The sequence below is a fragment of the Syngnathoides biaculeatus genome, chromosome 6, assembly GCF_019802595.1.
Source record: "Syngnathoides biaculeatus isolate LvHL_M chromosome 6, ASM1980259v1, whole genome shotgun sequence".
NCBI lineage: Eukaryota > Metazoa > Chordata > Actinopteri > Syngnathiformes > Syngnathidae > Syngnathoides > Syngnathoides biaculeatus.
The window spans coordinates 7885590-7898944 of record NC_084645.1 but is presented as its reverse complement, the minus strand read 5'-3'; the positions used below and the strand labels follow the sequence as shown (position 1 = coordinate 7898944).

At 40.1% G+C, this 13355-nt stretch overlaps 1 protein-coding gene across 3 annotated transcripts in view; it reads right to left on the bottom strand.

Annotated features, from left to right (window-relative positions):
• zc3h18 (zinc finger CCCH-type containing 18) overlaps window positions 1–13355 on the bottom strand; it is a 74325-nt gene that overhangs the window by 19567 nt on the left and 41403 nt on the right. For all 3 annotated transcript variants that reach the window (XM_061821738.1, XM_061821739.1, XM_061821737.1), the window contains 4 exons: window positions 10829–10943; window positions 10066–10328; window positions 753–935; window positions 416–541 (listed from right to left, as the gene is read on the bottom strand). In XM_061821738.1, coding sequence (XP_061677722.1) covers window positions 416–541; window positions 753–935; window positions 10066–10328; window positions 10829–10943 — 687 coding nt within the window. The remainder of the gene's footprint in view (window positions 1–415; window positions 542–752; window positions 936–10065; window positions 10329–10828; window positions 10944–13355) is intronic.

Genomic DNA, 13355 nt, shown 5'->3' with positions numbered 1-13355 from the left:
TGTAATTACTGTAAACTTCAGTATATCATAGTAACATCTAATAAAAAGATCTAAAAACACTGAAGCTGCAAATTTTGTGAAAACCAATACTTTTGTCATTCTCAAAACCTTTGGCCACAACTGTAGACTAAAGTCAAGTGGCAGTTTTCTGCACTGTCTGGAGATGATCTAATGAAGATTTACTGAGTTAAGTGCAAAAGGAATTGCACTTGCAAATATGTAATTAGATATGCATTATTGAGCCTCTTCTCGGTCAGAATGAGATTACATGGGCCAAAGTATAGAAATATTTTTTCGGTGAAAAAAGCAATAATTAGTTGTACTTTTAATATGTTCATGAAAAAGCCAGGTCTTGCCTAGAAATTTATCAATAAGCAGTTTGTGTGAGAAACTGGTAGTTTTAATACAAACAAACCTAGAGCGGCTCCCACTGAATGAGCTGTGATGGGAGGAGTGGCTGGAGTAGGAACTCAACGAGGTGGAGCGGCTTCGGGAACGAGATGACCCAGAACCTGTGTAGGATGAAGAGCGAGACGAAGACCTGCAATAGACAAAGTAATATTTTCTCGATTAGGTTAAAAAGAAAAAAAAAAGACAAAAACAAAGATACAGGGGTAATGCCTAAAACTTACAGTACTGAAAAAGAAACATTTAGTGGACATGTTTTAAGGGAGGAGGAATCACAAGATATACACCAGATACAAAGACCGTTTAAATCATGATAACATATGATGACTTGGAGGTGCACACACCGGGATGAGTGTGACAGAGTGACAGAAGAACCCGAACGATGATTTCGCCGACGACCTCGAGGTGGTGAGCCCAGTCCGGATCTTCTCCTTGGGGATTTTGACCGACGCCAAGGATCCTTCCACTCATCTGGTTGTCGCATTAGTGGAACAAGCTCTTTCTTCATGGGATGATCCATTGGTCGGCTGAAAAGATGTAAGACATACATAATGTCTGATTAGGCACGTCAGTGTAAAATGACTGTTTTCAGTATTTCTTACTTGATTGCCATGGATTTTTTTCCCCTTTTTTTTTACATTTTCGAACCAGTCATATTCAAGATACTTAGATAAATACAAATACAAGGAGTACAAATACAAGGTGAGAAATCTCAATTTCTTGACAAGCTACCATATTTCTTGTGTAAAAATGGTCAAAAGTCAGTAATGCGGTTTATATATAATTACACAGGCAAAATGAAAAAACTAACATTTTGTAAATGTAAATTTGTAAATTTAAACGTACGAAATAAAACTAGGGCTGTGAATTGTAAAGTAAGAGCAAGTAAATAAAGCATCACGTGTTCAAATTAAGTGCTTAAAGCTCAAGTGTCGTCAAAGAGATGAGTTTTGGTATATTATTAATGAAAAACCCACAGCCAGCATGGTCCCATGTGTTTTTTCACCACAAAACATGATTTTTTTCGTATACACCTTTTTGTAACTCCCGCCATGAAAATCCTCTCAGGGATTTGTTTTCGAGAAGAAGCAGGAAGTGACGTACAAGACAGAGGTGCCCCCTAGTGGACTCGTTTGTTTCCATTAGTTTTACCTCCGGGACGGTAGCTCGTTGTTCCCTCGTGTTAGCCAAAATGCCGGCTCATTGCATTCCTGGACATTGCTTGAACACTCGGGAGAATGGAATTACCCTTCATAAGTTTGAAAGAGACTTTGTTCGTTGTGAAAAATGGATTGCACGGGTGCAGAGGACGAGAGCTTCGTAGGTTCCAAATAACAGGTAGGTGTGTATACAGCTCAAAAAAAAAAAAAAAAAAGTTTGGGGCGGACCACGTAATCGGTCTCTCTCATAACGTAACAAATGATCCGCGTATGAAATGTGTCGATGTGCGCGTCGCTCAGCCAACAATGTCTCACTCAGCCGGCGACATAGCTCGGCTCCACCCCCTCCTTATATAGCACGGCGGGCCAAAACTCAGCCACACTGGCTGAGGCGCCGCATTCGGCGGTCACATCTTCCGCAAAGGCTGCGCGTCGGGCATTGCGACGGGGGCGGCTCTCGACTGTGTTCATTGAGTACTGTGGCATCCGTGAGCCCCCCCCCCCAAAACCAGCACTGCTCCGCTCTGTCATAAGCTCTTTAAAGTGGGATTGACATCCCTATAAAAATTCTAAAATAGATATTGTAATGAAAAATACATAACAGCATTCACTTCAATGTCTATACGAAAAAAAAAGTGAGCGGAGAGCGCGTCATCCATGGACAAAGTTGCGCAATTGAGTGTTCCTCGACATCCAAGTGGTCGCCATATCAGTCGCGTCCTCTGTCCTTGATGTCATCATACCTTCCGCCGTTGAAAACGCACAGTGTCTGCTACTATGGAAGTCGAAGAACAGATATATTCTCTTTTTTCCGACGCCCCTTCTGAAACCGAAGCTATTTTCGAAAAGGACAACACCACACAATCGAGTGAAGTTACCGGGGCAATATTACACTATTGTTTCGAGCCCCCAGGGCAATATTACACTATTGTTTCGAGCCATATTCAGATGATATCCGATCACGGCCAAACCGCATCCAGTCCTATCCCCTCCTGCGGCGGAGATGAGCCAGCGCGGCTCATCGCAGCCGGCCGGTGGCTTATGACAGAGCAGAGCGGTGCTGCTTTAGTCACAGTCGAGCCGGGGCGCTTTATGCGCACACGTGACTGAGTAACGCATTCTTGGCTGCGTTTTTCAGAGCCACCCCCATCGCAAAGCCCGACGCGCAGCCTTCGCAGAAGCTGTGAACACCAAACGCGGCGCCTCAGTCAGTGTGGCTGAGTTTCGGCGCCCGCGGTGGCATAAAGGAGGAGGTGGAGCCGAGCTCTGTTGCTTTTAGGGGTACGTTCAAAGTCGCAGCAGTACTCGATGAACACGATCGAGAAATTGTTGGCTTTTATACGTTTATACGCGGATCTTTTGTTACGTTATGAGAGAGACCGATTACGTGCTCCGCCCCAAACTATTATTTTTTTTTTAGTAGCTATATGAGCACATCAACACATTTCATAACAACAAATGGTAGCATCCTGGGGTCACAAAGTCTCCAAATCAACCATCAGGCGCTGTCTACACGCCAACAAGCTGTTTGGGAGGCATGCAAGGAGAAAACCTTTCCTACTAATAATCATAAACGCAAACGTCTGTAGTTCGCCAAGTGGTATTGGGGATTCAATTGGGACAGTGTGCTTTGAAGTCAGATGAGACCAAGATTGAACATTTTGGCAACAAACACTAAGTGGCTCTGGCGTGCCACGAAAGATGCACATGCTGAAAAGCACCTCATACCCACTGTGAAGTATGGGGGTGGGTCAGAGATGCTGTGGGGCTGTTTCGATTCCAAAAGCCCTGGGAACCTTGTTCGAGTGCATGTCATCATGAATGCTTTGAAATACCAGGACATTTTAAATCAAAATCTGTTGCCCTCTGCCCGAAAGCTGAAGATGGGTCATCACTGGGTCTTTCAGCAAGGCACAAAATCAAGCTCCTTCCATGGCCATCTCAGTCCCCAGACCTCAACCCCATTGAAAACCTGTGGGGTGAGCTGAAGAGGAGAGTACAGAGGAGAGGACCAGGTCTCTGGATGATCGAGAGAGATTCTGCAAAGAGGAATGGCTGAAGATCCCTCTTTCTGTCTTTTCCCATCTTGTGAAACATTATAGGAGATGATTAGGTGCTGTTTTGTTGGCAAAAGGGGGTTGCACAAAGTATTTACACCAGGGGTGCTAATAATTGTGACACACATTATTTGATGTCAAATAATTATTTCTTTATGTGGGATTTTTTTCCCCGCTGAATAAATGTTCTTGTATTGAAGGTCGGATTTTTTTCTTTTTTGCCATTAAGGTCCCATATTATTTAGAAAAAAAATATTAGAAGCTAAAAAACACATCTTACCCAACCAATTACAACAAATGAATGACATTGAATCCTGAATCACCAATTTGAGTCAGTTTCACACCATTGCACACTACTGCCACGTCAGCGCTAATTATCAGAAGATTTGAAAACGAGGCAATCATGGCATCTATAAAATCTAAAATGTGTTGCTATTTGTTATTATTTGGCAGGTTAACAATGGAACAAAAGGTCAACGCATGACAGTGTGATTTTAGTTTATTTCTGTTTAAAGTCTGTTTAACTTCAGAAAGAAAAAAGCCAAACACTCATCACAGAAAATTAAAATGTGAAGGAGATAATTTCAAAAGGTTGGACTACTGTATAGAAAGTAATAGTAAAGCTTTTTTGTATGTTTTGGTTATTTGAATAAATCTACCCATTTAATAATTAGCACTAAACAAATAAGAATTGTAATTTAAACTATCTTGAGTTCCTAATTATCTCATCCACCGCAGGTACACGTACATATTGTCTTGCGCATACTCAATAAACAGATGAATGATAAATTCCACAAGTGTGACGCAAGAGAAAATAGATGATTCAACAGTGCAATACTGGAACTAAAAATAGAATCTCAGTTATTTTTAGCACAAGCACACTTTCATTTGCTCAGGGCTTGTCAAATGAAATAAAGAAAGCATGTAAACAAAAGGGAATGATGTTTTCAAAGCTTATCAGGTTAATTAACTTATTTTATCATGCTTGGGGAAAAGCATAATCCAGTCTGAAGTGAGGACTTTAGAGGAAGTCAGCTATAAAGGCTAAAGCAAAGATGGCATCATGTTTGTGTGATCATACACAGCTCAGGAATCAGCTCTGGAATCTACAATTTATCATGACAGAATATACACTTGAAGTTATAAGTTTACATACGCTGTGCTAAAACGTTTCATTTTTTGTCTCAATGTCTGAAGTCAAATCATACTAAACCGTTGCTGGTAAACCTTGTGTTTTAGCTCAGTTTGTGTAAACTTCTGGCTTCAACTGTAAAGTAATCCTCAGTTACGTCACGGCTTTTGCTTCGCGCTCCCGCTATTTGGAGACACTTATAGTAGTTATTCTCTTTTGTACTGTTACTGTTTTTAGCACTTAGGATCAACATGTCCTCCCCTTAAATATTCCTCCTCCCTGGTCACCCTTGCTAAACTTGTAAACTGTACACACCAGCAACTGCTCACGCTGCGTTTCTGCACACCTGTGGAGTTTTGTCTCTCACACGTTCTCTATCTCACTCTCAATCACTCAATTTATGTTTAGGCCACCATTGCATTTTTAAGAAGATATTTTCCCAAAACTTAAATGATACACGATAGCATTTTTTCTGTTTTTATATGATAGATATAATGATAGAGCATATTAAAGAATTGTAGACATCTTACAAATGTTGCCTTGGTAATCAAACAAAGTGACACCAGAAAGTATTCACCTTCACCTTCTCCACATTTTGCTATGTTACAGACATTCAAAATGTGATTTCAATTGTTTTCTATGTTATAAAATAAAAAAAAAAAAAAAAAAAAAAATAAAGAATCAATAGACTATCCCACTAGGTGTCAAACTCAAAGGCCGGGCACCAGATCCGGCCCATCACATGATTTTATGTGGCCCGTGAAGGCAAATTGTGTGTCAACTTCCATGATTCTTGTTAAAATCTGTACAAATTCAAATTGTCATATCATAAATAACATTCAGATATTGCAAGCCTTTGTATGTTACTAAACATTAACACTACCGTAATTTCTGGCCTATAAGTTGCGATTTTTTTCCCACACGCTTTCAACCCTGCAGTTTATGCGGTGATGCGACTAATTTGTGGATTATTTCTAACGGCCGCCAGGGTGGCACTTGAGCAGAAAAGGTAAGAGTGAGACCGTTGGACTATATGTGTCGAGGAAGTGACTTTTATCGGTCTGGCTCTGTTAGCGCTGCTCTAGGATGTTACTACCGTGTCTTTTTTAAACCCTTCTTTTTTTTTAACCATCCCTGTTAGCGCAGCGCAAGTGTTAGCCCAACGGCGGTAGCGTTAAACTCTCTGTGTACTGTCTCTTTATAAATATCTCGTGTTTCAATGTGGGCACTTGCGGCTTTTACACAGCTCCGGCGTATGTACGTACCAAATGGTATTTCTTTTACAAATGTACTGGGTGAGACATATAACAAGGTGCGCTCTGTTGCCCGGGAATTACGGTAGTTGAAAAATCAATTACTCTTGATTACTGTTTCCAGAACTAGTTCATAAATTTGATGTGTAAATATTATGAGGCGACTGAAAATTTTTATGATTTCAGTATAACGGCCCTCTGAGGGAAACTAACCATGTGGCCGGTGACAAATTTATTTGACACCCCTGAACTATCCTGTAATGAAAAAGGAAATACATTTTCAGACAGTTGTGCTAATTTATTGAAAATGTAAACATTTAAGCATAATAGGTGCATAAGTATTCCCACCCTTGGCTTAATATTTTGTTGAAGCACCTTTACCAGTAACCACAGTCTCAAGTCTTCTTGGGTATGTTTCTATGAGACAAGCACAGCTGTTTGGGGCATTTTCTCCCATTCCTCTCTGCAGATCCTCTCAAGGCCAGTCAGATTGGAAGGACAGTGTCGATAGACACCCATTTTTACGTCTTCCCAGAGCTGTTTGTACATTCAAGTCTGGGCTCTGGCTGGAGCCCCCCAGGGCATTTACAAGCTGCTCCTCAAGCCACTTCCTTCCTCAAACAACGTTTCTTCTCATTTCTTACATGTTTGAGCAAACACACAAAGTCCCTTTGACTAATGTGAGCAACATCAGATGTGTGCACGATGGTCAGGTCAGCATTAACATCGGAACATTTTTAAAAACAATTTTGTGTTTTTCCAAACTTACAACGAAAATCTTAACACATGTTCTGTTAACTACACAAAATAAACAGATTGCTAACCAAACCAAGGCAACTCAATTTGAAAGGGCGCTTCAAATTTTATTTCACTTTTTAAAAATTCACATTGATATGCACGACTGTTTTTCTCGGCTTAAAACTGAATTATTGCTTGCCCAATATCTTTTGCAATGCATTCTGAAAGCTGTATGACGCTCCAAAGCAGTTTTAAGGTTCAATTGCTCGAAAAAGAGAAAATCTTGTCCAGTATCACTTATTTTTCTTATGCTATTCAGAAACTCTGAAAGTCACTGCATCTTAAAATAACACCATGTCTTTTTTTTAACGTTCACCATTATTATCGACAGTCAACATAAGCAGCATGTCTAGCTCGTCTTCACTCTATTGTGCCCAGGCTGTGTAGCTGACTCAAGGATCAGTGTTGTGTGGCGCATGAGGATACCGTCATTGTAAATCACATTGATTGACATTGACACTCTATGAGTGTACCCTTTTAAGAGCGGATGGGGCTGGTGTAAGGTAAACTAGGCAGGAGTGTGCGTGGCTGAGCAGCATGTTAGAGACAGTTTGGTGTGGTCCTGCAGTGTTCACTACAAAGCGACTAAAAGAACCCAGTGGCTTCTCGTTTTCCTTTTTTACAGTACGCATGTGAATCGTGCCAATGGAAGTAGCAGTCAGTCATCCCTCACTCATTAAATCACATTAGAAAATGCCACAAACTGAATAGTCGCTATGTTATACTTTCAATTCGGGTTGAATGGCTTTTTGTGCGGAACGGAGAATGTCTGTGCACAGCAGTGCACAATTAGAGCTTAGAGGGAACGTTGGTTGGAAGGTGAATCGATGCCCTAGTATGAGTTGTAGAGCATTGGATTACGTTTTTAAAAATATTTTCTCTATATTTGGCAGCAGTCATCTTACCCTCTAGTTGCCCAGTTCCTGGATGGGGAAAAACAGCCCCACAGCATGATGCTGGCACAATCAGGCGTCATAGAAGGGATGGTGCTCGCTATGTGATGAGCCATGCATCGTCTTCTCCAGATATGACGCTTGCAATTGAGGCCAAAAAGTTCTATTTTTGTTTCTGTATTTCATGGCACCAGAGAACTTTGTTTCTGCAAGTCTGAGAATCCTCAAGATGCCCTTTGGAAAACTCCAAGCGGCCACACGCCTTTTAGTGAGAAGTGGCTTCTGTCTGGTCACCCTACCCCAAAGGCCTCATTAGTGCCATATGTACTAATTGGTTGATCCTCTGGATGGTTCTATCCCCACAAGGGAACACTGAAGTTATGACTTAGTGACCATAGGGTTTTTATTAGGGATCGCAAACGGTTACAATTAACCGGTTATAACCGGTTTTCGATTGTTTAAAACTGAAACCGTAATCAGACTTTTGAAATCGGTTAAAATTTCTAATAATTTCTTCCGGTTCCGGTATTCCACATTGCGCTATTTTTTCAATATCATTTCCACTTTTTTCAAGAATGTTAACATTAAAAATTTTTTATCAAAAAAAAAGAACAAAAATTTTACTTCGAGTACTTTGTTGAAAGCCACATTCAAAGCTTGTTTGTCAATATTGTATACAAACTACCCCATCACAGCGGAGTAAATTAACGATCGAAGGAGTCGGAGGCGGAGTGTCGGACACTGGAACAAAACTTGTTTTATTGGCAGACATCAAAACACTACTCGCATAACGGCGGGAACTCTGAACTCGTCACTCCGGATGAGCAACAATAAAAACAGTCCGTGCGGAACCCCGCACCCCAACTCGAGGTCCCGCGGGTGAATTATGTAAACACCACAATGGTACCGATATTAAAACGGTTAATCATTTTTTTGCTACAGGTGTTCAGTTAAAACCGATTATGAAAGTAAGCGTTTTTTGCGATCCCCAGTTTTTATCCACCTTTCTGACAAGGATCTTCCTTCCACCAGTTACTCAGCTTAGTCGGACGAATAGATCTTAGAAGTTCCCTGGTGGTTCCAAACCTCTACCATTTTCAAATGATCAAGATCACACTGCTTTCGGGACCTTCAATGCTGCTGAAACTCTTTTGTATCCTTCCTAAGATTTGTGCCTTGACACAATCCGGTCTAGGAGGTCTGCAAACAATTCCTTAGACTTCATTGCTTGTTTTCTGCTCTGATATGCACTGCCTACGAGACCTGATATAGACAGGTGGTTGCCATTCCAAATGATGTTCAATCAACTCAATTTACCACAGGTGGAGTCCAGGTTCTAGAAGGATCTCAAGGATTATTGATGGAAATCAGATGCACTTGATCTTAAATTTGAGTGTCAAAGCAAAGAATGTGAATACCTATGTACCTATATTTATATATTTTTTTTTCATAAATTTACCCAATTCACAAAAATATGCTTTTAACTATGTCATTATGGGAAATTTTATGTAGCTTTAAAAAAAAAAAAGACACTAAAATCATCTTTAGAAGAAGTCTGGACCATAACAAAACATGGAAAATGTATGATTACACTGGTGGCACATCTTAAAAAGAACTGTATATTGTTCTCTCATTTACTAAATACAAGGAGGACTGCATTTCACAATAACAGTAAATGGAGAAAGTTATCTGAAAAAAAGTTAACTTACAAAAAATATATTTTAGAATCAGAATCATCTTTATTCAGTGTCAAAAGAGTCCCAGTTGTGTGCACCAACTGAACCAAAGCAGGTCCGCCAGAGGCTTGCAGTGTTGTGAACAGTGAAAATTTCAGTAAGGAGAAAAGTCTGTTGTAGTTATCGAATGATAACCCATCGTACTCAGGCTCTGATTGGCTACCACCATGATAGGCCTAGTACTTATTATAATAATGCGATGAAACACCTCGGCAACATGCACACATGACGCATGCACGGAAAGGTAAGCAATACTGTGCGGTTGTGTGCCGATGGATGCATCCCTGCTCATTTTTGTGCATCTCAGATGGGGGACGCACATCAAACAAGATCCCTGCATGACGTTTGTAGTTTTTATAGCTACATGTGTACACCCCACCATTGACAGGTTAATCCTCCAGAGTCATTCCTAGCCATGTGTTTGCAAACTATAAGAATTTATATTTTACCATTAAACCAAACACAAAATTAATAAACAGGTCACAATTGTCAAGTTAAGTCCCAATTTTTTTTTGCCAAGTCACAAGTTTATCAAAAGAGTGACTTGAGTCACAAGTCACCGAGTCCCCATGGCTGTTTCCTTGTATTTGACAAAACCAATGGTTGATCAAGTTGAAATCTTACTTACTTGGGTGGTAGAGTTAAAGGTGACTCTGGTTTGAGTTTATCATCTTTCTTTTCTCGGATGTCTCGTGGAGGACGAATCTTCGGCCTCTCCTTCTCATCCCGCTTTATCCTGTCCCTCTCCCACTCCTCTTTCCGCCTTAAACGCTCCTTCTCCCGTTCTCTCTCCCGCTCTCGCTCCCTCTGCCTGCGCTCCCGCTCGCGGTGATCTCGCTCGCGCTCTCGATCTCTGTGCCTCTCCCGAGGGTCCCGTTCCCTTTCACGTTCCTGGAATGGGAACAAAGTCAATGGAAATAATTTTTACATTACTTTCAATTTTTTTACTAATCTATGGAATTATGAAGTCACATTTTTTGGGTCAAAGAATGGCTGCAGATTTTTGCAGCAACTGTCTTAAAGTGCTCACTCACACTAGATGAATGCTGAAGTAACATTCCTCTAGTGTGATTACCATTCCCTCTCCTGGCCCTCGTTAGCCCGTATTCACATTGCTTTTCACACATCTGACCCTCAATGTTTATCGCATCATTTTTCAACAATTTTACTGCAAACTTCCTGATTTCTTTTTAATGTTCACCACACCTTTTCTCTTCTGGCACACTCAGTAAAGGTGGGGGGCCAGGGCCAGACAATTTTGATCAAGAATGCCATACAATTAATGTGATAAAAAGGGTCCGTGTTTCCTCATTTGCAGTAGCGTGCATAGATTAAATTACGTGAGGATGACATAGAGGAACACCCTGTATACATAAATGGAGGATACTTACATTATAATGGTAAGGAAGAGGAGCTTCCGTATACTGCACTCTGAAGTTTTCATACTGCCCACCTCGCCATAGGGCCTCCATTTCATAGTCGTAGTATGGATCAGCATATTGATCACTGTAAATATAAAACAGAAATGACGAGACTCATCAAAGAGATTGGTTTATATTTAGATTTGATTTTATGGTTCGCTGACTACCCCTGGACCATTCGTTGCCTTATGAACACAGTTTAGTGGAACCTTGGGTAACCAACTTAATTGTTTCCGTGAGAGAAAACACACCACGATGAATAAAATTTGAAAGAAATATGAATTTGTTCATTAACTAACTACAAAGATGAAAGAGGAAGATTATAGCTCTTCAATGAAGAGCCTTGTTCCACAAGAAACCATCTATAACTTAAGCGGATTATCCTCAACAAGGGTCACGGGAGAGCCGGACCCTATCCTAGCTAGCTTCAGGCGAAAGGGGGGCTAAACCCTGAACTGATCGCTAGTCAGTTGCAGGGCAGATATCAACACTATCACTGAGCAGGATTCGATCCCACGCTGCGTGTACCATAGTCAGGCGTGCGTACCACTAGACCATCAGTGTACCTAATGGGGGTGTTCTGATCAGGGTTTTATGCTGCAGATTCTGAAACTAACCATCCATAATTAAGATCTGCTGATCACTGCTGAGACCGTTGAGATAGATAAGATGTAAATTTTTCAGTTTATTTAAAGTGAGTAAAGACATATTTGTTTGGGTTTGATTTTCAGGTGATGCATCTGTGCAGTGTGAATGGGATGCTAACCAAAGGCTGGATGAAAAAATCACAACAAATATGACAACTAATTTCATGTACACCCCCACTCCTTAATTGTCAAATGTCAATAGTGCAGTTTATACATAGGTTCAGGGAGAAATTTAAAAAAAAAAAAAAAAAAAAACAACTCATTTTCTAAATGTATGCCGCCATCTAAAAAGGCTGCAGTGGTTCATTCCACAATACTACCGCCACTTAAAGGTTATGGGAATGGTGTACACTTTGATTGAAATATGACGTCAACTAGAGGTTTATGAATAAAGTGCAGTCTACACTTTCATTACAATATGACTGGCGTACATATGGGTACAGTTTATTTACATACATATCCTGCCACAATTTATGATTTTTTTAATGAGTGAACAACAACAATCATTCCTTTCTTCATGGTTATGTTTGTTTAACAGTAATGGTTTTCTGAAATGCTTGAAAATGTAATTTGAATCCCATTAAAATGTATTTTGGCAAGCCCTTCAAATTTTCCTGAAAGAAAACAAAAGTAAGGCTGTTAATTTCAAAATAAAAACAAATAAAAAGTATTACATGGTCATATAAAGTGGTTAAGTTCAGAACAATTGATTGAAAAAAATACTTCATGTTTTGATCATATGGATAGAAGTAAAATCATGTTTTGTAAAAATGCATTAGGTTGAGGGGGTTTTCCAGAATTTTTAGGTCAACTTCAGGGGTGCACATTATACATAGATGTGCATTATACATGTTATGGTAATTTACCTACAAAAACTAAACTTTAAATACACCTTAAAAGAACAACCACCAAATAAAACAAAACAAAAATAGTCACAGTTGAAAATGTGCCAATGTTTTTAGCCATGACTACAGTGTCTATAAAGCGTCTAAGACAGAAAATCCTCATTATTCTGGAAGTTAGATAATATTTGTTTGTAATCCTAACTGATCTAAAACGGGAAATTGTAGTATGATTTCATGCCACAGTCAGGAAAAAAAGCAGGTTTTGAATACACACAGTTTTCACAGATTAGAAAGAATATATGCCCGTTATGATTGTTACAGTGCCTTGTGAAAGTATTCGGCCCCCTTGAACTTTTCAACCTTTCGCCACATTTCAGGCTTCAAACAAAGATATCAAATAAAAAAAAAATTGTCAAGAATTAACAACGAGTGGGACACAATCCTGAAGTGGAACGAAATTTATGGGACATTTTAAACTTTTTTAACAAGCAAAAACCTGAAAAGTGGGGTATGCAATATTATTCGGCCCTCTTGCATTAATACTTCGTAGGCTCACCTTTTGCTGCAATTACAGCTGCATTGAGAAACTGAAAGTCTTCCCCATTCTTCCTTGCAAAACAGCTCAAGCTCAGTGAGGTTGGATGGAGAGCGTTTGTAAACAGCAATCTTCAGCTCTGCCCACAGATTCTCGATTGGATTCAGGTCTGGACTTTGACTTGGCCATTCTAACACCGAGATACGTTTAAATGTGAACCATTCCATTGTAGATTTTGCCTTAAGTTTTGGATCATTGTCCTGTTGGAAAACAAATCTCCATTCCTGTCTCAGGTCTTTTGCAGACTCCAACAGGTTTTCCTCCAGAATGGTCCTGTATTGAGCTCCATTCATCTTCCCATCAATTTTAACCATCTTCCCTGTCCCTGCTTAAGAAAAGCTGGCCTAAACCATGAGGCTGCCACCACCATGTTTGACAGTGGGGATGGTATATTCAGGTTGATGAGCTGT